Genomic DNA, 24,177 nt, shown 5'->3' with positions numbered 1-24,177 from the left:
AAAAGAAAGGCATTTTTATTATTATGGCGAAATCGGAATTAATATGAATAAATATTGGGGTAGCTCATTTGTCTGTACTCTCGTCGTTGAATCATCGTTGTTATTTGTTTTAGGCTAAGATAAGTTATATAATTATATTCGTGTTGGAAACCAATAAATGTTGTGTTGTAATTGTATCAAGTAATTAAGTTGATATCTAATCATGTTTTGTCTAAATATAAAGAAAAGTTACATAATTAAAAACAAGACATGACAAGAGAAAATATTATTTGAAAATGGGACAAATGTTGATGACAAAGCCAAAAGTAAAGTAAAGAAATAATGATATTATGGTTAGTCTTTTATATATTTAGGGCCTCGAAACAATATAAAAGACATTCGGATGGAATGTGACACCACACCTTCATAACTTAGCCTCAAAGGAAAAAATAAAGGCATTGCTTTTGTTTATCCAAAAATGTTATACAACCAATTTATTTGAATGCATTGCTACAGTTAAAAGCTCCTTGATCCAATCATCCAAACCACTACACTATATAATAAGTTGTAGATGTTTATCTTTTTAAAAACTTTGCTGAAGAGTTGGTACGTAAAAATTTTATAGTCATGAAAAATAAACTTTTAAAGTTTAGTCATCAATAAATCGGATCAAAGGTAAAAACTATGTATCAAACTTAAACTATACGTACGTGTTGTCTTGTTATATAGATCATATATGCTTTTGGCAATAGAGCACAGAATGGCAGAAACTTATCTATATACGATATTGGAATATACATTTGACCCGTAAACCAATTAAGTCGTCGAATTACCTAATATTCTTCAACAATTTGGTTGAAAATATCCTATGTTGATCGCTATGTCAATTCAATAGTATTATAACTTGCTTTTTATATTCTGATGGATTCCAATTGATTCTTATACACACGTACGTATAAAGAAAATATACAAATTATATGTGTATATATACATATATACTGTTATACACACTTGCTTTTTGTGTGTAATATTAATATATGATATACAAATACAAGTAAAGCAAGAGGTGCGTCAAAAGTAAGCATTATGTGGTTTAGGTAACCAGAGAAAAAAAAGAAAGAAAGAAAGCTAAAGAAGATGATGCTAGCAGTTGCCAAGAAAGAACCCTTCCATTGACTGGTCTCCATTTTTTTTTTGTTTTCATGAACCCTAATATTTGTTCACTTACACAACTATACTCTTTTCTTTCTTTTTTTTTTACTTGTTTGCTAAGCAACTTTGACCATGCCCTCTTTAAAATCTCAAAATTTATTTCTTAAATTCCGGTGCAAATTATACACCTTTAAGATATTTATTTTTTGATAAAGACACCTTTAAGATATATATCTATATATATATATATATATATTTTGTTAAAACCTTTAACATATTTGTCTCAAAAGTATTAATTTGTTGATAATATATACACTCTCTCAAAATGAAACGAGAGTAGCATGTAGAAAAATTACCAATGATAATACCACTCTGAAATGAAACAAAACTTGCATAAAAAATAATAATTGATCTCTCTTTTTTCAATCTCAGTAATATTTATCTTATGATAATCAGCATATATACGTTATGTTTTTTAAGCATCTATATATGATATATAAAATTATCAATCATTGTCATTGACTTCCCAACATTTTGATTGGAGATTTTTTTTTTTTTTTTAATTATGGTTGACCACCTAAGAAACTATCAAACTAGAATATCCGATTTTCTTAAATGTATATATTTGCCTGAACGAATTATAGTATAAATCTGTAACATTTGCAGTTTATATATATATATATGCGTTTTATTTAATAATTTAAAACATGAAAGATATGGCTATTTGGATAAGTTTTTAATATAAAAAAAAACGATTAATAAGGGGAAAAAGATCGAATAATATAAAAACAGAATCAATGAAATTAAAACACATGTGACATTGGCGTAATCTGCACTGATACATTTTTCTGTTATCTACTGTTTTAACTTCTCTCTCCCAAAAAGGACAAAGACAAGCAAAGCAACGACAACACACTAGTACACAAATCAAAATCTTCTGTTTTTTTTTTTTTTTTTTTTTTTTACATGAATCTCGAGTCTACGGATCCGTATTAAACAAATTTGACGGCTCAATTCTCTCCGATTCCTATTATGTCGTCGTCGATTCATCATTCTCCGTCGTGCCCACTACAAAAAGAATGATCCTTTTTTGATTTCTGAGAAGATAAAAAAGAGATCTTGTTAAAACACTTCACAAAACCAGAAGACCCCAACTCGGGGGAAGCTATATATATATATATATATATGGCGGCTGCTCTGGTTACGGTATATATTCTGATTTGTTGTTTACTATTATTACCTGCGGCGGTTTCGTCTTTCGGTTTCCCGGCGGCGTTGAAACTTGAAAGAGTGATTCCGGCGAATCATGAGATGGAACTAAGTCAGCTCATGGCTCGTGATAAAGCTAGACACGGCAGGTTGTTACAGTCCTTAGGTGGTGTTATAGATTTCCCCGTCGATGGAACTTTTGATCCTTTCGTTGTTGGGTAAATTCAAAAAAATTTCATCTTTTTTCTCTCTTTTTTTTTTTTTTTAATATAGGGATTGATCGATTTTGTTGGCAATGCCTGTAAGGTGTTCGATACAATATCTGAGTATTATTGTGCCAAAAAAAACTTGTTTGTTTTCTTATGTCTCAATCAAAAAAAAGTTGTTTTCTTTGGTTTTTGTTGTCTTCTGCTCAGTTTTGGTGTTTGACTTTTGGACAGATTATACTACACGAAGCTTCGATTAGGATCTCCTCCAAAAGATTTTTATGTACAGGTTGATACTGGAAGTGATGTTTTGTGGGTTAGCTGTGCTTCTTGCAATGGCTGCCCTCAAACCAGTGGACTCCAAGTACAAAGCTTCTGAATAATATCTTTCATTATACTGGTATAGTTTGAGTTCTGGGATTCTGAGATTAATATGCTGTGCTCCTCTCTTTTGCAGATTCAGTTGAATTTCTTTGATCCAGGGAACTCTGTGACAGCAACACCAGTCTCATGTTCTGATCAAAGATGCAGTTGGGGTATTCAGTCCTCTGATTCAGGCTGTTCTGTTCAGAACAACCTTTGTGCTTACACGTTTCAGTATGGAGATGGAAGTGGCACCTCGGGGTTCTACGTCTCTGATGTTTTGCAATTTGACATGATTGTCGGAAGCTCGCTGGTCCCAAACTCAACGGCTCAGGTTGTGTTTGGGTGAGTTTATTTCAGCGAATCCTTTGTTTCATAGGCATCAAATATGGGTCACTACTCTTGACTTTGTTGGTTGCTATGTGGGATTGTTTTTTTCTGGAACCAGATGTAGCACCTCGCAGACGGGAGATTTAGTGAAGTCGGATAGAGCGGTTGATGGAATCTTTGGTTTTGGGCAACAAGGAATGTCTGTAATTTCTCAGCTTGCTTCTCAGGGTTTAGCTCCAAGAGTGTTCTCTCACTGCTTGAAAGGAGAAAATGGAGGTGGAGGCATATTGGTTCTTGGAGAGATTGTGGAGCCAAACATGGTCTTTACTCCACTTGTTCCATCACAGTTAGTTACATTTATCCCCCAAAACCGTTTCATATCTAAATCGTTTTGTTCAAATGTTTAGAGAGTGATTGGTAAGCATGATCTGCGTTCAAATGTTTTAGGCCTCATTACAATGTGAATCTGCTGAGCATCTCTGTGAATGGCCAACCTTTACCTATCAATCCAGCAGTCTTCTCCACATCAAACGGACAAGGAACAATCATCGACACTGGTACAACACTGGCATACCTTTCTGAAGCAGCCTATGTTCCTTTTGTTGAAGCTGTAAGTCCTTAAACCTCCCATTGCTATATCCTTTTGATAACACTTAACTGTCTGAGAATTGTAGTTATAACTGTACTCTATTGAGTTGTAACTCTGCAATATGCCTCTATACATTATTACATGCTATCTTCTTATGAACTTTTTCAGATAACAAATGCTGTTTCACAGTCGGTCAGACCCGTTGTTTCGAAAGGGAACCAATGTTACGTAATAGCCACGAGGTTTATACTCCTCTTTCCAATTTTCTTATCTTAACCATGTCTACTTAAATGGTATCGATATAGTGGAAAAATCTGAACTTATCTATGGTACTGTGAATGTGATGATCAGTGTTGCAGACATATTTCCTCCAGTTAGCTTGAACTTTGCTGGTGGAGCATCCATGTTCTTGAATCCCCAGGATTACCTTATACAGCAGAACAACGTGGTAAGAACTTTCAAATTTGAATTTTTTTATAGGAATCTGGTTTCAGAATTCTGAACCTAACTTGACCTGAAACAGTGAAGTTTTTTCGGATTTTTGGTATAAATTTGTCTCTGCACTTCTGCTTTCTAGGGAGGTACTGCAGTGTGGTGCATCGGTTTTCAAAGGATACAGAATCAGGGTATAACGATCCTTGGAGGTAACCCGAATCGAAAGCTTAACCTTTGTTATTTGAAATCTACGTTTGGTAACACAATACAACGATTTCTTCATCTCTGTTCTGCAGATTTGGTTCTTAAAGACAAAATTTTTGTTTATGATCTGGTCGGTCAGAGAATCGGATGGGCAAACTATGACTGTAATTCTCATCACGCTAAAACCCAAATGACACTCAAAAGCAATGAAATCACTTTAAAACTCCCTCAACTTTGATATTTTCTTCAGGTTCAATGTCGGTAAATGTCTCAGCGACTAGCAGCAGTGGAAGAAGCGAATATGTGAATGCAGGACAGTTTAGTGACAATGCTGCGCCGCAGAAGCCATCAATGGACATTGTTGGAAACACGTTAATACTGTTACTAATGGGAATCAACTTATGCAACTTCGCCTAAATTGTAGTTTCTATACCCTTTTGATGTGTTATTTGTGGTCGGTCACCGGAGAGTAAGTTTCTCCCTACCGGCGAATCCCAGCAGAAGAGAAGTTAACTTCTTTATAGTTGTTTGTTTTTTTATTTCCATCCCATTGTTATAGTTTTGGATGTACATAATTCCTTTTAATTTTATACATAGTGGTGTCTCTGTGTGTGTATTGTTCTTCTGATCAAGTTTAACTTTTCCACTATGTTGATGTTATATAGAGAGATTCTCCAAAGATAAAAACGAAATCATAGTACTCCAAAGCATCAAAATCTTTAACAAAAAGCAAAAGCAAAGAAAATGATGAAATAACGTTTTTACATACTTGTATCATTGAGCGTCAAGTTATGGAGTACTACTATATCTAAGGATCATAGTTTATTTGATCACAGTTTATTTGATCATAGTTTATTTAATATTTTTCATTCTCCGTCTTCTTCCGATCATCATCAAGCAATATATTTTAACAGTCTTACACCACGTATGATAATTTTTTTATAATAACTAAGAAAAATGTAAATTTTATTTTTTTCTTTGTTTGTTTTAGTTTGTTTTGTGTAATATTTAGATTCTATCATTTTAGTTGGAATGTATTTTTTTTTTGTGTTGGTTTCGAGTATGTTTCATAATTATTTAATCAACTAAAATTTGATTATTAATCTTAAAAACAAATAATATTTGACATAAATACATAGATAAATATACCAAAAATACACATAGATAAATATTATATATTATATCATTTTTAAAACTTAGAGAATGATCTGTGCTATACCACAAGTCAATTATTTTGTACACCTAAATCTGAAGATGAAGATTATTCGATAGTGCATGTACATTAGATAATATTGTTTTTCGTGATTGATTTTGTAAGATTTAAAAGATTTAACTATTCCCTAATCACAAATTATATATTTTTTTAAAAATATTTCATGATAAAATTTATTTTTTTTCTTATTTTTTTTGTATGATCCATATTAAATACATGTGGATCTTAGATCTTCTAACTGGATAATCCAATTAAATTTTTCATCAATACCAAATTATCCTTATTAATTTCAGATTTTTTCCTAAAAATAATAATTTAGTGGCAATTGAGATAATAAGAGCCATACTTTTAGATATTCAGTTATTTTGTACTTCTTTTTTAGTATTATAAAAATAGACCCAGTGTTGTGCCAAGGTCAATAAAGGCCTAAGGCAAATAATAAAAATGTAGCTTCTCACATTCTATTTTTGAGAATTTTTTTTATCTTATTTTGTACAAAAAAAGGAAATATTGTTCATTTTCAAAAAAATTTCCTAAAAACATGATTTAGTAGCTAATGCAAAGGAAAAACAAACAAATTTTCCATAAATGTAAATGATATGAGTCTTGTTTCCAAAAAAAGTCCTATAACATTACATAAAAATGTATGTTCAGCCTAATTTAGGAAAAATGTGGCATATTATTTATGTAATTTTTTTTTGTGGCCTAAGACAAATGCCTTTTTTTTATATTACCTAAGGCACGACTCTGAATAGACCGACAAATAATCTACGAGATTAATTATTAGTTTTTTTTTGACAGCTAGTTATTAGTTTTTGTTGTATTAAGTTTATTTTTAATTTTTAGTTTAAGTACTTATGATTTATGAATACATTAAAATTAAAGGATTGATTTGTATGAATTAAAAATCTCTAAATATGGAGATATCTATTTTGGAGACGAAAATGAAGATAAGTTGGAGAAGTTTTTTCTTTAAAATGGAGTTTGGAGTTGAAAATGAAGATGAGTTAGAGATGATCTAATATACCTAAACTCACTCATGTAAGAACAAATTAATAAGTGTCTTTCATATTAATGTGCCTAATACGCACTCATGTAACAAGTGTCTTTCAAATCAGAACAAAGGTGAATTGTTTTTAAAATAGCAACTATTAAGCAAAATTAAAATAGCAACTATTAAGCAAAATTCATTATCTCTATATTATTTAAAAGAAACAAAGTTAATAAAGTTACAGATTGTGCAATTAACTCTCCTATCAATAAAGTTATAGATTGTGTAATTACTACAATAGCGTATAAATTCTTAAACAAAAACCTTATAACCCACAAAAGCTTAGATTCTTATTTGTTATAATTAGTTGGTTCGATAGAGAGAGTCTTTCAATGCAACCCTCCATGATTTCTTGTGGAAGAACTATTTATCTGATGATAACTTCTCATTTGAGGAGTTGAGATGAAAACTCATTGTTGTGAGTTTAATTAAAAAACAAAAAATATTTATTAAAAATATTTACCCATTAAACATACTCTTAATGACAAAATTCATCTTAATCACCCCAATTACCACACTAAACATGATCTTAATGAAAAAAATCATTTCAATCACCCACATAGGGTCTATAAAATATGAAAATTTAAGCAGAAAATCAAAAAATTATGTGTCAGTATTTGAGAGAAAGTTTTGGAGATTATTATTAGGACAAAAGAATCTCATAATTCTCTTTGTCAAATTACACTTCCGTACACTCTGTTTCAGACAGAGTCAACGAAAGCCCTAATTCTCTGACACAGACACACTACTATCTCCAGTTTCATAATCAATCATTCGGTTCGGTTCCGTAGTTTTTATCTGCATTAATTGGTATTTTGCTAAAATTGGGAAATTTAATCGAATCTTTTTTTTTTAAATCATCCATCCTCTAAAGCTCTCCCAAATTTCTAGGGTTTAGGGGTTTTCCCCTGAATTTGAATTTCCCAGATCTCATCATCTAAAAACTCCAAAATCGGTTGAGGATTCTCATCAATTCCAGCCATGGCGGATGAGAAGAACGGTGGACGTCTGAGTGACGCTAGTGACTACTCGTCAGAGGACGAAGGAACAGAGGATTACAGGAGAGGAGGCTACCATACGGTTCGAGTCGGTGATACTTTCAAGAATGGATCTTATGTCATTCAGAGTAAGCTTGGTTGGGGACATTTCTCCACTGTTTGGCTTACTTGGGACACTCACAACTCTGTAAGTCACACTCTTTTCAATTCTACGGTTCGTCAAATTTTTAAGGTTTTATCAGTATATGTATTGCATTGTTGGGATTGAGCTTAGCTTTGTTGGATAAATGTGAATGTGAATCTTGCCTTTCAATTTTACTGTTTGTAGAGATATGTGGCTTTGAAAATCCAGAAGAGTGCTCAGCATTATACTGAGGCAGCCATGGACGAGATAAAGATATTGAAACAGATTGCGGAAGGTGATGCTGAAGACAACAAGTGTGTTGTGAAGCTTCTTGATCATTTCAAGCACGCAGGTCCTAATGGGAACCATGTTTGTATGGTCTTTGAGTATCTGGGAGACAACCTCTTGTCTGTTATCAAGTACAGTGATTACCGAGGGGTTCCTCTTCACATGGTTAAAGAGATCTGTTTTCATATTTTAGTTGGTTTGGATTATCTTCACCGCAAACTCTCGATTATTCATACTGATATCAAGCCGGAGAACATTCTGCTTTGTTCCACCATTGATCCTGAAGCAGATGCTAGGAAAGCAGGTACTCCTCTTGTACCTCCAACGGCGAAGGACAAGAATGTTCCTGAGAGACTGGCTGAGAAAGACAAACCAAAGAGTTACACGTACGGTGAGGATTTGACTAAGAATCAGAAAAAGAAGATTCGTAAGAAAGCTAAGAAAGTGGAAGGTTCAGAGGAAGATGAGAGAGATACTAACTCCGAGGCAAGACCAAATGGAGCTTCAACTGTGGTGGGGTCGGAAGAGAGTTCGGAAAGAGTAAAAGATGCAGAGAATGATAGTCAAAAGAGTCGGGGAAACAGGAGAGGAAGTCGATCCACGAGGCAAAAGCTACTTGCGGATGTTGATCGAAAATGCAAGTTGGTGGATTTTGGGAATGCTTGTTGGACTTATAAACAGTTTACGAGTGATATACAGACGAGACATTACCGGTGTCCTGAGGTTGTTCTTGGCTCAAAATACTCAACCTCAGCAGATATGTGGTCATTTGCTTGCATTTGTTTTGAGCTTGCCACCGGAGATGTTCTATTCGATCCTCACAGTGGTGAAAACTTTGAGCGGGATGAGGTATATATATATCTCTTGCTTTCTCATGTTCATTCATTTCGTCTATATTCAGCAGAGCTTATATATATAACTAATGGGCTTCTTGTTTCAGGATCACTTAGCATTGATGATGGAGCTTGTTGGGGTGATGCCAAGAAAGGTAAAAATTTGAGAAACAGTGTTCTTTTTGTTTATCAGTATGGTTTCGCGCTTTTTAACGGAAACTTTTATTTATGTAGATTGCATTAGGGGGACGCCATTCGCGAGATTTCTTCAACCGACAGGGTGAACTGAGGCACATCAGGCGGTTACGGTTTTGGCCACTTAGCAAGGTCTTAACGGATAAATATGACTTCAGTGAGGAAGATGCAATTGCTATGCAAGATTTCATCATTCCTATTCTTGGATTTGTACCTGAGAAGAGACCAACGGCTGCTCAGTGCCTAACGCACCCATGGATGAATCCGGTCCCTAGATCATTGAAACCGTCATCGAGTCCACAAAAACCCAAAGAAGAAGAAGAAGCATCAGATGAGGATAAAACGAAGGTAAAGGATGAGAGGGAAGCGATGGAGGTTGGTGTTGGGAACATCGCCATTGATGGCTCGGAACCAAAGACCTCAGCAAGAGAAGGTCGTCAATCTGCTCGTGACCTTCGCACTTGAGAAAACATAATTACGGGAAAAATTTTGTATGTCTTTGAATATCTTCTCTGGGAATCGAAGATTTAGATACTGTGTTGTTTTATTCTCCCTTCACTATTGAAAACAAAAGATTTGAAAATTCATTTGCTTTTAATACAAGCTTATTAAATGATACACTGATTTAACTGTAACCAATAGTGCAGAGCATACGCAATGAGGACATAACACACAAGTACAGGGGTTCAATGGAGACCACACAATAAATATATATCAAACTTTTTATGAACTTACTTCCGCTCTAACACCTAGAAGGGGCCTAATGCCACAATGTAAATGTGTGATGAAATTTTCTTTCTTCACGGATTTTCACCTGTAATATATACGTTTATTTTCAGCTCTCTTCATCAAATTTCAAGGAAAACGGAAATATTTTAGGATTGAAGACGGATTTACCAGTTCTTTTGTCTTTTAGGATTGAAGGTTCAAAATATTTTGCGTCTACTGAGATACGAATACATGAGGAAGAAGGCGACTGCAGCGCCTATGATGATTCCACCCGTTGTTAGCCAGAATGCAGACTGCATAAACCCAAGATTTTAATGGTAAAGTGATGGCTAAATAGTGTATAAAGATGTGGCTACGTGATGAGGGCTTACAGCTTGTTCCTCAAGATAGGACCTCAAGTTCATGCCGAATATACCTGCACGCACCCAAAAGAAAAGTTTTAAGCCCTTTACCATGATTTGATGAACAGGGGAAAATAGGAATTGTTGGCTTGGAGATCATGTATAAATAGCACACTCGGTTCAATCTCGGTAGTTGGTAGTTAAAATGCAAAAAGAAGAAGCAAGCCTCTAACACAGTTCAAAGGTTGCAAATCATAAACGGGTAGTGAATGTACCTGCGATCAGAGCACCAACTGCAACACAAAATGTACCGACCTGAAGAAGCAGCTCAAATCTGCTGACCTCAAGCCTCCGAGAACTGGAAAATAAACAACAATGTATCATGATAAGAGTGCCTATTCATTTGAGAGAAAGGAGTGTTATGTTATTTTAAGAACCTTAGATTGACAGCAATTGAGTCTTCCATTTCCTTTGCAGAATCTAGAAGTCTTTCTGCTTGTCCATGGCATGACTCACATCTGCACATACGAAGCCATAGAGTTTCACTACAAAACAATGTAACATATCAGAGTTCTTCAAGAGTAAAAGTCAAGACCTCTGCAGATAGTTCTCCAAGAGCATTTCTATTTCCTCCTCTTCTTCTGCACAGAAACAGAACAAGAAAATGAATCTCGTTAAACTCATCTGTTTGTGGTGACTATCACGGAGTAAATGTTTGCAGTCTTACCCTCAGCAATCAGCTTCTCTGAGGGTAACGTACACTCCAAATCATCGTCTCCTCTTCTAAGTGTGCAATTTCGTCCCATGATGCATATGCGGCGTATTTCATGGGGATCCTCTAAAAGATCTAGGAGCATTTGTCTAAGAGCTCCAGCTCTGGAGCCTAATTCGACCTTTAAAAAGTATTTAAGGAAAAAAACAATACAAAGAAACGAAAACTGAGTTCTCTGAAGTGAACAACTGAATCAAGTATATGCATAGATAAACAACTTAATGAAGTTTACCAGTCTTTGCTTACTAATACGAAGTTCCTCCAATATATCAGCAGTTAAGCGGTTGGGCAAAACCTCAAGAAGAGCTTGGACCTAAACCAAATGGCATAAATATAAAAATTTAAGACCAAAAGAAACGATGATAAACTCCATCGTGAGTATGTGAGGCGTCAGAAGACAGACACATGCCACAGAGGTGGCAAGTGAAAGATTTAAGCAGAAAGAAGAAGAGGATATTTTGAAACCCAATCTGTAACAAACTTTCTTTACAAATTGTTCTAGTATAAAGACAAACTGTCATTGTTTAGAGAGGGTTATGCAAATTATCATACAAGATCTCGGATGTGGGATTCATGAGTGGTGAGCTAGAAATGATGTTCTAGTCCTTCTTTCTATGCTTGTATGATCTTAAAAATCCATAAGCCAATGTTTGGAGAAACTACAGGGTTTCATGACAGTACGTATCATGCTCAGTTCAGTGTGATATTTATACCAGAAACTAAACTTTGTATGAATAGGAAAATGCATTATTCGACCCTATAAAGGGCAGTCTCATCCTCCATAGCATGACTCAGTTCCTTCTGATTTTTGCGATACAAGAAGCTACAGAATCATGGAGGATGTCCTAGTCCAGCAGTCAAAGTGAAGAAGAACTAAATGAAATATACTCACTAGTTTTCATACTCACACGGGGTTCTATGTCCATAAGCCTTTGCTCTAATCGTTGTATCCTTGAGATAAGCGCAGATTCAACAGCCTTCAATTAAGCCAGAGTAATGAAACGTTAACACCAAAGAGGTTGAAATTATTTTGAACTCAAGTTATGCAGGGCTGAAGAGATGATTTTCATATATTTCTTCTTTTCTAACATAAACAAATCATCATCCCATAGGGTTATCTATGAGTCAAACAAACCTCGAGTTCAAATGGCATAGAGGGTCCTCCATTCATACTTCGTGGGTTAAGCCGAGGCATCAATGTATCTACAAAAGCCCTTCCTCCTCTCCTGAAAATATATTGGACTGACATCAACAAAACTTAACAAAAATAGAGTGAATAATCAGAAGGAAAAAGAAAAGAGATATACTGCTACCAAAATTACCGGTTATAATCAAATATAAGGACACGGTCTCGCATTGCTATTGCTCGCAGGGATCCCAAATTGAGCAGAATCGCATGTTCACGAACCTAAATAACAGGTAAGTAAAGATTCCATCATTGTCATATACAAATAAAATACAGGGTAATGAGATAGAGATGGTAAGAGAAATGATAGTTGAAGCTAATTTTACCAAGAGAGATGGCACTGAGTTAGTCATAAACAATGAAGGATCAACGCTTCGTATATCTCTTGGACGAAGACCTGATGAAAAACAAAAGAAAGAGTAAACTTATTCATAGCTAGAGAACCACCAACATCAAGATCAAAATGTATAATTTAGTCGAGATAATAAACACTCACCACTGGATTTGAGAAGCTGTCTTCTGTTAATCTTCCTTGTAGATATTACTCCAGTCGCCTTCACTTCAACAACCTTAACATTTTTATTTTTTAATTCAAGAGACATAATAAAAGTTAAAAATTTTTTGATGAGACACAATCAAAGGTGACAGCTTTTAACCATATGAACATGCAAATTTCAATTAGAAGAGAGAAACAATAAAACCTCATAAACGGGTTCACGAATTCCCAGAGACGTAGAATCACTTGAAGAAGAAGAAGAATTGATCTTCTTTGAATCATCGCTTCCTCCGTTATCTCCTCCGTCACTGTTACCACTGTCACTACCATCGTCATCGCTAACGTTTAGGGATTCGTAATCGCCGACGAAATCCTCGGCAGCGGTTGTTGAGGATTTCGCTAAACATTTCGATCTCGATGATGATGATAAAACTTTGAGTGCTTCGAAGTAGATCGGAGTTCTTCTACTCAGGGCAGATAAGTGGAGAGAAAAGGAAGGAGAAGATCCAGGAAGAAGGTAATGGAGAGACGGAGAAGGAGAATGATCGGAGGAATTGAGGAGTGGAGTGAATGAAGAGGGAGATGGAGTTAACGCCATTGTTGGTGGTAGGATGAAGCTTTGGTTATGGAGAGATTCTTCGTTTGGATTTTTTTTTTTAAGCTTAAGGATAATTTTACAAATAAAATATAAATAAAACAATATCCATTTTTTTGTATATTATTTTGTAAAAATTATTTAGAGAAATTTATAAAAATATGATGCCTCGTCCCACTCAAATATTTTCGAACTATCTACAGTTGATTTTTTTTTTTTTTTTTTTGGCATTTATTTTACAAGTTGTGTGTTAAATAGAAATAAAATTTTGGATTTTAGAAAAATAGATATACTAGAAATCACAATCAATCTTTTTTTTTGTGTGAATATTTGATAAATAAATCTCTACCATGTTTTTTTTTAATTAACTTTATATTTTCAGTTAAATTGTAATTATTTCATATGAAGCAAAACGGACTCTATTATCAAAAACAAAATACAAGAATTAAAACAAAAAAAAAATCTTATTTAAAAGTATATTTTTATTACAGAAAATATTTTGTTAATTTATTTGTTAAGAAACTGATTATTGTTTTAGATTAATGAATAAACAATTTGTGGTAGTTGACCGTTAATTTTGTGGCGGAGGATTAATTTGAGATTTTCTCAATTTCTCCACCTGTGAATGATCTATTTGTTGCCACCTGTCCCGAGGTTCATTTAAACAGTTGGCAGAGTCTGCGTGGTTCATCCAAAAAAGGGGTGTTATTTGTTCTATTGAAAATATTAAGGTACTTTCAAAAACATAGAATAATATGCAGGTCCCAAAACAAAACACGATTTAGTACAAGGGCTAATTCATAATATTTAAGTAAAGAGGCGTTTCGAATTTTCTGGGCGAGAGAAGGAGAAGAAATAAGGGCAGAGGAGAAAAAAAAAACCCCAGCGAGGTTCAATGGAAGACGATGAAGCTAAGCAGCGAAGAGAACTTCAAGAAGGAGATGATTCTTATGAACGAAGAGAAAACGAGTACCCATCTCATCATCCTCCACCTCCTTCAGATGAAGTAAGAGCATCAATAACTCTTAATTTCAAGTTTAAATTGTAGAAATCGAGCTTGAAGCTAGTTTCAATGGTACTTTATGTGATCAAGTTTTTTTTCATCTGTGGCAATTAAAGAGTCTATTTTCGATTGAAATTTTAGCTTTTTCGTAGTATTGTTAACAGTGATTTCTCTATGTTCTGCAGTTGTTCGACATTTCAACTACTGTTGATCCTAGCTATGTTATTTCACTGATAAGGAAGCTTCTTCCAGTTGATTCGAGCAGTGAAGAGCGACGTAACAATCATATGAATGCTAATAATGTGGTTCAAGGTGTTGACACTTCCAATGGTGGTCCAGAGAGCATGGACATTGGAGGTTACAATAACGAATCCACTTCTGAGGAGAAGGTCACGGTGGGTTCAGGTCGGGAGACGGGAATGGTGAGCGGGTCATCAGTGGAAGAAGCTTGGGAAGATCATGGTTGTGTTTTGTGGGATCTTGCTGCTAGTAGAACTCATGCTGAGCTAATGGTAATGGGCTTAGATAAGTAGTACACCTTTGAATTGTTGAAAGATGGTATTGGTTTCTATCTAGACAAGAGAGCAGCTTGGTTACATGTATATAACTCTATGTGCTGGAAGTTTTGATTATTATCTTGTATTCACTTTGGATTTGCAGGTACAGAACCTGATTTTAGAAGTTCTTCATGCAAATCTTATGGTTTCAGAATCTGCCCGCATTCGAGTAAGGAATTTAGTATATCTATGATCAATGGCCAAGTCTGATAATTTTCTAGTTTTGTTTGTCTTCTTGGACTTTACATTTCTTTTTTTTCATTTTGGGGCTTGCAAGGAAATCTGTCTCGGGATTATTGGGAACCTTGCTTGCCATGAAGGTTTGTTGCAACATGTAGAGTCAACAGCAGGACTCGTCAATATACTTGTGGGGCAGTTGTTTCTTGATGATACCCAATGCTTAAGTGAAGTTTGTAGGTAAAAAATCAGTTTATGACAACAAATGTAAATCATGTTCAATTAGTTGGTTTGGTTATCTTAAATACTGATATATGTTTCCAATAGGATACTAACCACAGGTCTCTCTGGGACTGGGTGTACCTTCTGGGCTGAGTGTTTGCAGTCTGATGATATACTTCGCCGTATTTTTTGGATTGCGGAAAATACCTTGAATCCACATCTTACTGAGAAGGTAACTTCTGATATTTGTGCTTGTAACTGAGTCATTCTTGTACTGGACGAATTGATGGTTGAAAGGTTGATCGAACTGGTGAATTTTTATAGGACTCAGTTTCAGATGGAAATCTTTCCCTAACTCTCTACTTTATGCTTATTCATGTCCCTCAACCATTTTCTGTAAGTTTTGGTTTATCATGGCTGTTTTTGAATTTGCTATATCTTTTCCATTTTTCTCCATAGAGTGTAGGGTTATTGTTAGGTATCATAGAAGGTCAACCAGAGATTGGGCAGCTATTGATCCCACCACTAATGACATTGGGTTTGACGAGTCTCTTGATCAATCTTCTTTCTTTTGAAATGAGCAAGTTGACGAAAGAAAGAATTCCAGAAAGGTAAAGAATATAAATTTATCTTAAGGGCTATTAAGTGTTAATGAAACAAGTGTTATGCTTTAGTATGTAAAATCTACCCTTATATATGATTTCAGGTACCCCATCCTTGAAATTATTCTCCGAGCTATTGAAGCCCTTTCTGCTTCAGATAGCCATTCTAAAGAGATTTGCTCTAGCAAAGAACTATTTCAGCTAGTCTGTGATCTTATGAAGCTTCAGGACAAAGCTGAGGTAGTTTTTGGTTTACATGAAGCTTTCCATTGAATATATCTGAAGTTATAATCTAATAAACTTAACTTCACTGTAGGTGGCAACATCTTGTGTTACTGCTGGAGTTTTGATCGCAAATATTGTATCGGAAACAGTCGATTTTGTTCCAGAAGTATCGGAAGGTAAGCTACTTACTTTACTTTCATGGAATGTCTGGTTATAATTTTCCATTTAGGTTTGCAAAGTGTGACATGACTCTACTTTACGTAGTTCTGAATTCTGGAATCGTGGTGTTAGGAAAAAGTTATAATCAAATTTGTTTAACAAGTATGAGATTTTTATATTGATGGAAAGCATTCTGAGGACATTTTTTTGCAATGCAGTTATACTTGACAAATTAGGATGAACAGAGCAAATATTTGCATAGTGTTGTTGGTTGTTTCATCTAAGTTCTTTATCTGACACTAGAATCTGTTCAGCAGATTTCTCTTTCTTGGAAGGTTTATTCAGTACTTTACCATTTGCTTCGGATGACTTAGAAGCAAGAAGAGCAATTTGGAATGTTATTGCGAGGTTACTTGCCAGTGTTAATGAGTCTGAGACATTCTCTCCGAGTCAGTACATATTGGTTTTCTTAAGGAACTCGGATATTATAGAAGATGATCTTCTCGATACCCAACTAGAAGATTCAAACGAGGAATTCCAAAACACACTCCCTTCCCAGATGAAGTCAAGTGCGCGAATGATTGCTGTATCCACTTTTATATTCCTTTGTTTTTGTTGCTTCTTTCTAATTTCTACAAATATGGCGTGCACATATATTTTTGTTGACCTTAAGCAACAACAGATACAGAAGATTGAGTCGATATTAAACATTTGGATTACTCGCAATGAGAATCTGCAGGAGGAAAGCATAACTGGGGACTGCTCTATAAACAAAGATGGTGTTAAAAGGCTATTGGATTGCTGTCAAAGATATATCGGATAAGCTATTCTCCATCTCTAGAGTAAGGATTGTAAGACTTGTTTGCATTCAAAATTTATTACAAGTGATATATGCAGTCTGAAAAACTCAAAACCTCTCATAATACGATTGGTCTTGAAGTTCCAGAGGCTTTGTTTCTATTGTTAGATACTTTTGCTACAGCCACTTCGATTGTAGTCCGAATTGGAAATATTCTAATCAACCTGACTCAGAATTTTCTTCTTTCTTAATTGTAGATCTGTGAAGGTTCTTAATTCCTGGCGAATCTTCCCATGGTCACTCAAGGCATAACGCATTACACCATCAAGCTTCAAGATATCACTAACTCAGGTGGACTTTTTGGTAGACATATACAGGTTAGAACTTGCCTGTCTTTCTCATATCCATATAGATTACTTAGGAGACAGTCTGGTAAATTGTACACAAGAAAGGCATGTGCAACCAAAAAAAATACTCATATTTTGAAAGCTAGAAGTCTATCTTCCGACATAAATCTCGATTAAGTTTTGAAATCCAAATGGGCAATAAAAATACATAAACTGAAAATTACAATCTAATTAAGCCATAGTTGAAAAGCAACAATGATCTTGAAAAGAATGTAGAGTAGATGGATATGATCAGGAGATGAGAGAGATGCCAGAGAGCAAGAGATTGTCTGCGAGAATCTTGTTAGCAGCTTCCGTTGGATGAAACCCGTCCCAAAAGACATACTCAGTCGCGTTGTTACATGTTCCTAATGATTTAGGGTTACATAGTATTGATGTCTCTAGTAATCCTGTTCCACAACAAGCTCTTCTTGCCTCTGCAAATCCTGAAAATTTAACATAGAACCCACAACTAAAATTAAAAACCTGTTAACCAAGCATTGTTCTATGCTTTAAAATATATTCAAATACCAAATTCAGATGGCCTAGTGGCGAGATCATAAAGAGGCTGATAGATATCAAACACGACTAGATTGAGTCCAATGAGGTTTCTCTTGAGATCCTGCGACGTTGTATTGAGTTTGTTGTTGAAGGAGACTGCATCGTTGTTTAGCTGCTCCGAGCATCCACCTTCGTGTGGTCCTGCCACAGTTATGGCCGCCGGTAAACATCCCATCGGCGGAAGCGTAGTCACTCCGATCCTTCTTGCTCCTAACGAGTATAAATTCTATGGATCCCAAAACAGAGCAAAACAAAAACAGAACAAACTCACACTTTAGCTACTTTTGATTGTCTGAAAAAACAGAAACTGCGATATTAAGTTTATGATTTGAACAAATAAACAAATAATGGAGAAAAAAATAACCTGAATGAAACTGGAGTAGGAGAGGATGAGGTGATCGGAGAAGTCATCAGGTGATTGAACTTTGTAGAGGAGAGGGTTGATATAGTAGTTTTGTATGAAGTCACTGCTTCCTGCGCTGACGATATATATGCCATCTGAGATTATGGAAGTGGCGTTTGCATTGTTGTTTGAGGCTGCGATTTCTTGGATTCGGCTAATGTAGTCTTTGTAATGTTCAAGCTGTTGCGGCAACGATATTGCACTCTTCATAATCAACAATGAAATTAAGTAAGAAGACGTTCTCAATTAATTAAGATTCAATTTAATTATTGTTAGACGACAAATAAATAAAAAAGGAGAAAAAACATGGTACTAACGTAGAGCTTGGCTGTGCCATCGTAATAACCGGAGGCTGCAGAGGCAAAGTTTGTGCCTGTCAAAAGGTTTCTTCCTTTTGCCTTTTTGCTTAGATAAGCTTGTGGGTATGACGTGAACCCAAGATTCTCAGCTGCACAATGTATATACATAATTAATTGATCATTATTTCATTATATAGTAATCATTATATATATGTGCACATATACATGCACACATATCGACCTAATGCATGTACATTGTTTCTTCGTATTTCATTTCAAATAAATTGTTTACTTTACACCCCCATGCAAATATAATCCAACAATTAGTTGTTTTTATTTTTTACTCTAACTTGTCTCTAAGTTGAAGAAATCATCCATCAAGTTATGGCTCTTAATTTTCTACTTTTAGTTTTTGAATCCTTGCTAGAAATCATAGAATTCACATCAATATATAGGTGCATGTGAAAACAGTTACCTTCACTCAAGAATATTTAACTAGTATAGTTCTGCAATATTTCACAAAAATGCCTTCTAGATCATCATGTAATTTGAGCACATATACATGTGTAAAGACTAGATGCTGTTCAGAAGGATATATATATACAGGCATGCATGTGTATTTGTCATTAATATTCGATTTAAGTGGAAGAACATAAAAAAATAAGTACCGGTGAAGTCCGTAGCTAACTTTCCGTTGCAGAAGCGTCCGGTGGGTTTATGGGTTGTGAAGTCTCTTCCATAAGGAGGAAAATTAGCTTTAACGATTGTGTAGATATCATTGTTGTTTCCAACATCAACCACCGAATCACCAAATATGAACATGGATGGAACCAGTGGTTGTGCCTCCATCACCACCATTAGCTCAAGCAACATTAAAGACCCTACCGTTAGATATAGATCTAACAAAACTCCCACTCCCGAGAAACTCATGATTTTTACTTTCTTTCTTCAAAAAATGAAGGTTATAATGATGATGACTAAGATGATTATGGTGATGTTGATGCTCATATGAGTAGCATGAGTGTCATGTAGTTTGGCATGCAAGGGTGTTTATATAGAACAAACAAACATTTGGGGGAACACTAGTATTAAATGTGATATATAGAATTAGGTGGAGTATACTGAAATGTTTTTAACACAGTATATAATGAAAGTAGTATTGTAACGTTTATGTGTACATGTCTTTTGTGTCTGTGATATACGCACAACACATTGATGTGTCTCTGTTGGCCTGATAATTAAAGAGAAGTAAAAAACACTTTGCAGAGAGAGAGAGAGAGAGCCACATTGAAAGAAAGTAGTTGCGAGACTCGGGCATTGATTTGTCTTTTACATTTATAGTTCAGTTACGTTTATGTGTGCCATTTGACACTTGTCTATATCTCCAACTCTCTTACGTCTATACGATTTATGCAAACTTGAACATATTTCTACATAAAAAACTGCTCCCAACAAAAAAAATTACGCTTAGTCTACTGGAAAAATAAGCGAACAGAACGTTCTTTTACTTTTGAATCAGTAAAAATGTTATAGGATTTGGTTTGAAAAAAAGAAAGAATTCAGAAAATAGAGAGGAAGTCTATAAATCGTAAGTCTCTGATGATGTAATGTGAACCGGACTTAAAATGTAACGTACGTCTCGAAGTCTCTGATGATCAAAGGAAGTAGTCTATAAATCGTAAGTCTTAGTTGAACACGCCAAGAAGATCTCTAAGTTAGTCATTAATTTGTTTTGCTAATAATGTTATAATTATGCATTAAAAATGAAACTGTTGAGCCCTTTTTCTAAAAAAAAAAAAAAAATGAAACTGTTTAGGTTGTGGACAAAATTGTATAACCTATAGATAATAGATTGGTGAAAGCAAAATTCAATTCACATAACGGTAAATAAATTACAAACTAAATGTTTTGTTTTAAAACAAGTTAATTAGAACAAAAAATTACTCAAATTATTGGTACGATGACATTAACTTAAGCTCAAATTGTAGAATTATTTTTTTCCGAAATGTGACATACATCTACTTGGGGAATTTGGGTTATTTCCTTATTCACTTCTTAATTGGTACAATTAAAAATTAAATTAATGTGAGGTCAAATAATCATTATTTACTTATTATAAATAGAGTTTTTTTATATATAAATAGAGTTATATAACCCTAATAAAACAATCTTAAGAAAAGAAGAAAAACAAAAAATCTCTAAGGTGTCGATGTCTTTTTGGGCTACAATGGGAGATAAAACTCTCTCCTCCTCTAATTTTTTTTTTTGGTGAATGACCAGGAGGAAAACCTCCCAGTTTTTATTATGTAAAACTTAAAACTTACACTCTAACAAAACGAGGACACGCAGGTCCAGATAAGTCTGTATGTAACAAAGGTTCAACAAAAGAAGGAACTATATGTAAAACATGATAACCTAAAGACAAAGTAAAAACATAGTTGGCTAACTTATCCGCGAGGCAGTTAGCTTCTCTATAAACGTGAATAACCCAAACTATCCAGTCTCGTGAGATAAAGCCATGGCACAGACGTACCAAGAAAGACAACGGATGAGAGTCACCATTTCCCGTTGTAAGAAATCGAACCACCAACTCAGAATCTACTTCCAACTCCACTCTATCAATTCGTCGCTCCCAAGCTAAGAGGAGACCATAGTACACACCCCATAACTCAGCTAACGGTGCACAACAACGACCAATATTAAGTGCAAAACCCCCACACCAACTCCCTAAACCATCTCGTAATACCCCACCCGCAGCTGCAATCCCTGGGTTACCGCGTGACGCACCATCTGTGTTCACCTTGTACCACCCAACCAACAGAGGCAACCACTGTACTAAACATTCCCGCTTCTCTCCACACTCGCAGCCACTACCGCCTTAGCTAAGTCCTTCAGAAACTTGACTCTGTCCCGCCACGGATAAGTATTGCCAAACAGATTCCCACATCTCCATTTCCATGCCCACCATACGGACAAATTATACAACACTGACCAGGAATTACATACTGAACCACCCTCCTTACTAAGATTACTATATAACCATTCCAGTAACGTCTGAGAAAAGAAGATACAACGCTTCCTCTAAGGCACCAGCCGCTGCCACAGCCGCTGCCACACCCTTGCCATTGCAGGACAATCCCAAAGAACATGCATGATCGTTTCTATAACACCCTTACAAACCTGACAGATATCTGCATCGCATAAATGACGTCGATACCGCTCTGTGTTAGTCATAATGACTTGTCGCGCCGCTTGCCAGATACAAACTCTCACCCTCTTCGGGACAGAAACTTTCCACACTCTATCATAAAACGAAGTCATACTCTGCGCGGAGTGAGTGTCCCTCATTAGCATGGCGTAAGCCGAACTGACTGTAAAATTCCCATCCATTGTCCCACTCCAAGACAACCGATCACGGGCTCTAGTCACCGTATCCAGAACCACTGACATCAGTTCTAACCGCTGATCAGTCGTCACATAAGGTACAATGTGATCCCATAACCACCCCACTCTATCCTGCCAAAGATCACGAACTGTAGCCAATTCATAGCCAACATGCAACGATCGTATAACTAGCTCCATCAGTGGTCTACTCAGCAACCAACGATCTGTCCAGAACTTAGCGGTCCTACCATCCCCAATAACCCATCCAAGCCCCTCAAAGATCACCTCACGCAACCCAACACCAATACTATGCCACGTCGACGACCAGTGACTCTTACTCCACAACCACCCCGTATCATGAACACTACCAACTTTATATTTAGCACGTACCACCCTTGCCCATAAACTGGTTTGATCATGAATTAACCGCCAACCTATTTTTGCAAGCATAGCCTTATTCATCTCCCCCGACACTCTGATCCCTAAGCCACCCTCACCCTTGGGTTTGCAAACTTGGTCCCATGATTCAAGATGTAACTTCCTCTTCTCCGTGGAAGTGCCCCACAAAAAATCACGAGAAATCTTTTCCAAACGACTAAGGGTACTTGCAGGGAGCTTGATTGTACTCATAGTATGGATCGATATTGAAGCCAACACTGATTTCGTAAGAGTCAACCTACCCGCAAAACTCAGACATCTGCCCTTCTAGTCTGCCAAGCGAGAGGAGACCTTCTCAACAACCGCACTAAAAGTCTCCTTATTAATCCTTTTTTGTAACAACGACATTTCCAAATAGTTAAAGGTCCTTTGTTGCTCTGATCCCACTCTCAACACTTATTAGATTACCCATATCACGAGAAACATTCGCAGAAAAGAAAATTTTGGATTTTTCAAGACTTACTTTCTGTCCTGACGCCAAGCAAAACCGTTCTAACACCTTACGCACTATACGGATTTGACCAACAGAGGCTTCAGCGAACAAGATTAAATCATCTACAAAGCAGATATGTGATAATTTAGGCCCACCAATAGATAAGCTAATCGGCTTCCAAGCTTTACGGTCAACCTCCCCCTCAATCATATGACACAACTGCTCCATACACAACAAAAACAAATATGGTGATAAAGGATCACCCTGTCGGAGTCCCCTCAGAGGTTTAAAAGGTTCAGTCTTCTCTCCATTCCACAACAGGGTCATCGATGGTCCTGAAACACATTGCATAATCCAACCTACCCGAACTTCAGACAAGCCAACTGCCCTTAATGTTTCTGCTAAAAAATCCCAGCGAATGCGATCATAGGCTTTTTCCAAGTCTAACTTTAACAACATCCAGCATTTCTTGCCCTTCTTGCGCTTCATAGAGTGTACAACCTCTTGTACTACCACTATGTTGTCAGTACTTAAACGTCCTGGTATGAAATTAGATTGAGCAGGACCAACTATATTAGAAATAACCTCCTTTAGTCTTCCCACCATTGTCTTTGTAATCGTCTTAAACAGAACATTACATAAACTTATTGGTCTGAACTGAGTGATCCGCTCAGGTTTAGCAACCTTCGGTATCAGTGTCACCAACGCGTCATTTGTATTTTGAGGCAGACAACCGATATTGAAAAACTCCAGTACAAACCTCAACATTGACTCCCCCACAACCTCCCAACATTTGTGATAGAAAACCAGTTGAAATCCATCTGGTCCAGGAGCTTTGAAGCTCCCCATACTTCAAATAGCTCTCTCAACCTCCAAAGCAGTAAACGACTTATTTAACATATTGACCTCTCCACCGGACAACCGTAAAAAGCCCTCACAAGACAAAGCAACAGTCTCTACCTCCACATCATCCAACGAATACAAACGACTAAAATACTCTACAACCAATTTCTCGAGATCCTTTCCCTCAGAAATCCAACTCCCCCTATCATCCTTCAACATATCCACTTTGTTTTCGTTCTGATTATTGTAGACATGTGAAAATTTTTTGTATTTCTATCTCCCTGAGCCCACCACTTTGCTCTTGATTTTTGAAACCAAAGCATCTCTTCCTGCTCTAATACCACATCAAATTCCTTTAACAAAACATCCTCCTCCTCCAACAATTCAGTTGTCTGAGC

General features: G+C 35.9%; 5 protein-coding genes across 14 annotated transcripts; 3 read left to right on the top strand and 2 right to left on the bottom strand.

The window, feature by feature from the left end:
• The first annotated feature begins 1,943 nt into the window (after positions 1 to 1,943).
• LOC104736298 (aspartic proteinase 36) lies at positions 1,944 to 5,154 on the top strand. Of its 2 annotated transcripts, XM_010456260.3 has the most exons (10): positions 1,944 to 2,558; positions 2,781 to 2,910; positions 3,004 to 3,254; positions 3,358 to 3,585; positions 3,687 to 3,849; positions 3,997 to 4,070; positions 4,180 to 4,276; positions 4,406 to 4,472; positions 4,560 to 4,631; positions 4,718 to 5,154. In XM_010456260.3, exons 1-10 carry the CDS (start codon positions 2,317 to 2,319, stop codon positions 4,882 to 4,884), a joined length of 1,491 nt encoding a protein of 496 aa, XP_010454562.1. In that variant the 5' UTR covers positions 1,944 to 2,316; the 3' UTR covers positions 4,885 to 5,154. The 2 variants fall into 2 exon arrangements, with proteins under 2 accessions (XP_010454562.1, XP_087337462.1); XM_087481336.1 differs by having other exon boundaries at positions 4,406 to 4,631.
• Positions 5,155 to 7,404: 2,250 nt separating this feature from the next.
• LOC104736295 (uncharacterized) lies at positions 7,405 to 9,785 on the top strand. Its single transcript, XM_010456257.3, has 4 exons — positions 7,405 to 7,916; positions 8,058 to 8,990; positions 9,082 to 9,129; positions 9,209 to 9,785. Exons 1-4 carry the CDS (start codon positions 7,713 to 7,715, stop codon positions 9,632 to 9,634), a joined length of 1,611 nt encoding a protein of 536 aa, XP_010454559.1. The 5' UTR covers positions 7,405 to 7,712; the 3' UTR covers positions 9,635 to 9,785.
• Positions 9,745 to 13,540, bottom strand: LOC104736296 (magnesium transporter MRS2-11, chloroplastic). Of its 2 annotated transcripts, none has more exons than XR_015577986.1 (14): positions 12,899 to 13,420; positions 12,694 to 12,766; positions 12,524 to 12,594; positions 12,334 to 12,419; positions 12,147 to 12,237; positions 11,904 to 11,988; positions 11,244 to 11,324; positions 10,967 to 11,132; positions 10,835 to 10,880; positions 10,677 to 10,757; positions 10,515 to 10,597; positions 10,270 to 10,313; positions 10,067 to 10,191; positions 9,745 to 9,983 (listed from the first exon to the last, which is right to left on the bottom strand). XR_015577986.1 is itself a non-coding variant. In XM_010456258.3 (14 exons), exons 1-13 carry the CDS (start codon positions 13,289 to 13,291, stop codon positions 10,096 to 10,098), a joined length of 1,380 nt encoding a protein of 459 aa, XP_010454560.2. In that variant the 5' UTR covers positions 13,292 to 13,540; the 3' UTR covers positions 9,745 to 9,983; positions 10,067 to 10,095. The 2 variants fall into 2 exon arrangements, 1 of the variants encoding a protein (XP_010454560.2); XM_010456258.3 differs by having other exon boundaries at positions 11,920 to 11,988; positions 12,899 to 13,540.
• Positions 13,541 to 13,980: 440 nt separating this feature from the next.
• Positions 13,981 to 17,546, top strand: LOC104736293 (uncharacterized). 8 transcript variants are annotated; one of them, XR_015578454.1, is made up of 12 exons: positions 14,017 to 14,294; positions 14,477 to 14,803; positions 14,952 to 15,017; positions 15,126 to 15,265; positions 15,353 to 15,479; positions 15,572 to 15,643; positions 15,726 to 15,858; positions 15,954 to 16,089; positions 16,166 to 16,250; positions 16,551 to 16,819; positions 16,916 to 17,075; positions 17,290 to 17,546. XR_015578454.1 is itself a non-coding variant. In XM_010456256.3 (11 exons), the coding sequence occupies exons 1-10, from the start codon at positions 14,184 to 14,186 to the stop codon at positions 17,054 to 17,056; spliced, it is 1,554 nt and encodes a 517-aa protein (XP_010454558.1). In that variant the 5' UTR covers positions 13,981 to 14,183; the 3' UTR covers positions 17,057 to 17,075; positions 17,290 to 17,546. The 8 variants fall into 8 exon arrangements, 5 of the variants coding, with proteins under 5 accessions (XP_010454558.1, XP_087338250.1, XP_087338248.1 ...); XR_015578456.1 differs by having other exon boundaries at positions 16,916 to 17,084; XR_015578455.1 differs by having other exon boundaries at positions 16,548 to 16,819.
• On the bottom strand, positions 17,513 to 19,847 carry LOC104736294 (GDSL esterase/lipase At5g22810-like). Its single transcript, XM_087482126.1, has 5 exons — positions 19,350 to 19,847; positions 18,700 to 18,830; positions 18,344 to 18,586; positions 17,950 to 18,205; positions 17,513 to 17,864 (listed from the first exon to the last, which is right to left on the bottom strand). The coding sequence occupies exons 1-5, from the start codon at positions 19,609 to 19,611 to the stop codon at positions 17,671 to 17,673; spliced, it is 1,086 nt and encodes a 361-aa protein (XP_087338252.1). The 5' UTR covers positions 19,612 to 19,847; the 3' UTR covers positions 17,513 to 17,670.
• Positions 19,848 to 24,177: the final 4,330 nt, after the last annotated feature.

The sequence above is a fragment of the Camelina sativa genome, chromosome 13 (genome assembly GCF_030686135.1).
Source record: "Camelina sativa cultivar CO46 ecotype springtype chromosome 13, ASM3068613v1".
In the NCBI taxonomy this organism is placed as follows: Eukaryota; Viridiplantae; Streptophyta; class Magnoliopsida; order Brassicales; family Brassicaceae; genus Camelina; species Camelina sativa.
This window is presented reverse-complemented; position numbering and strand designations above follow the sequence as displayed.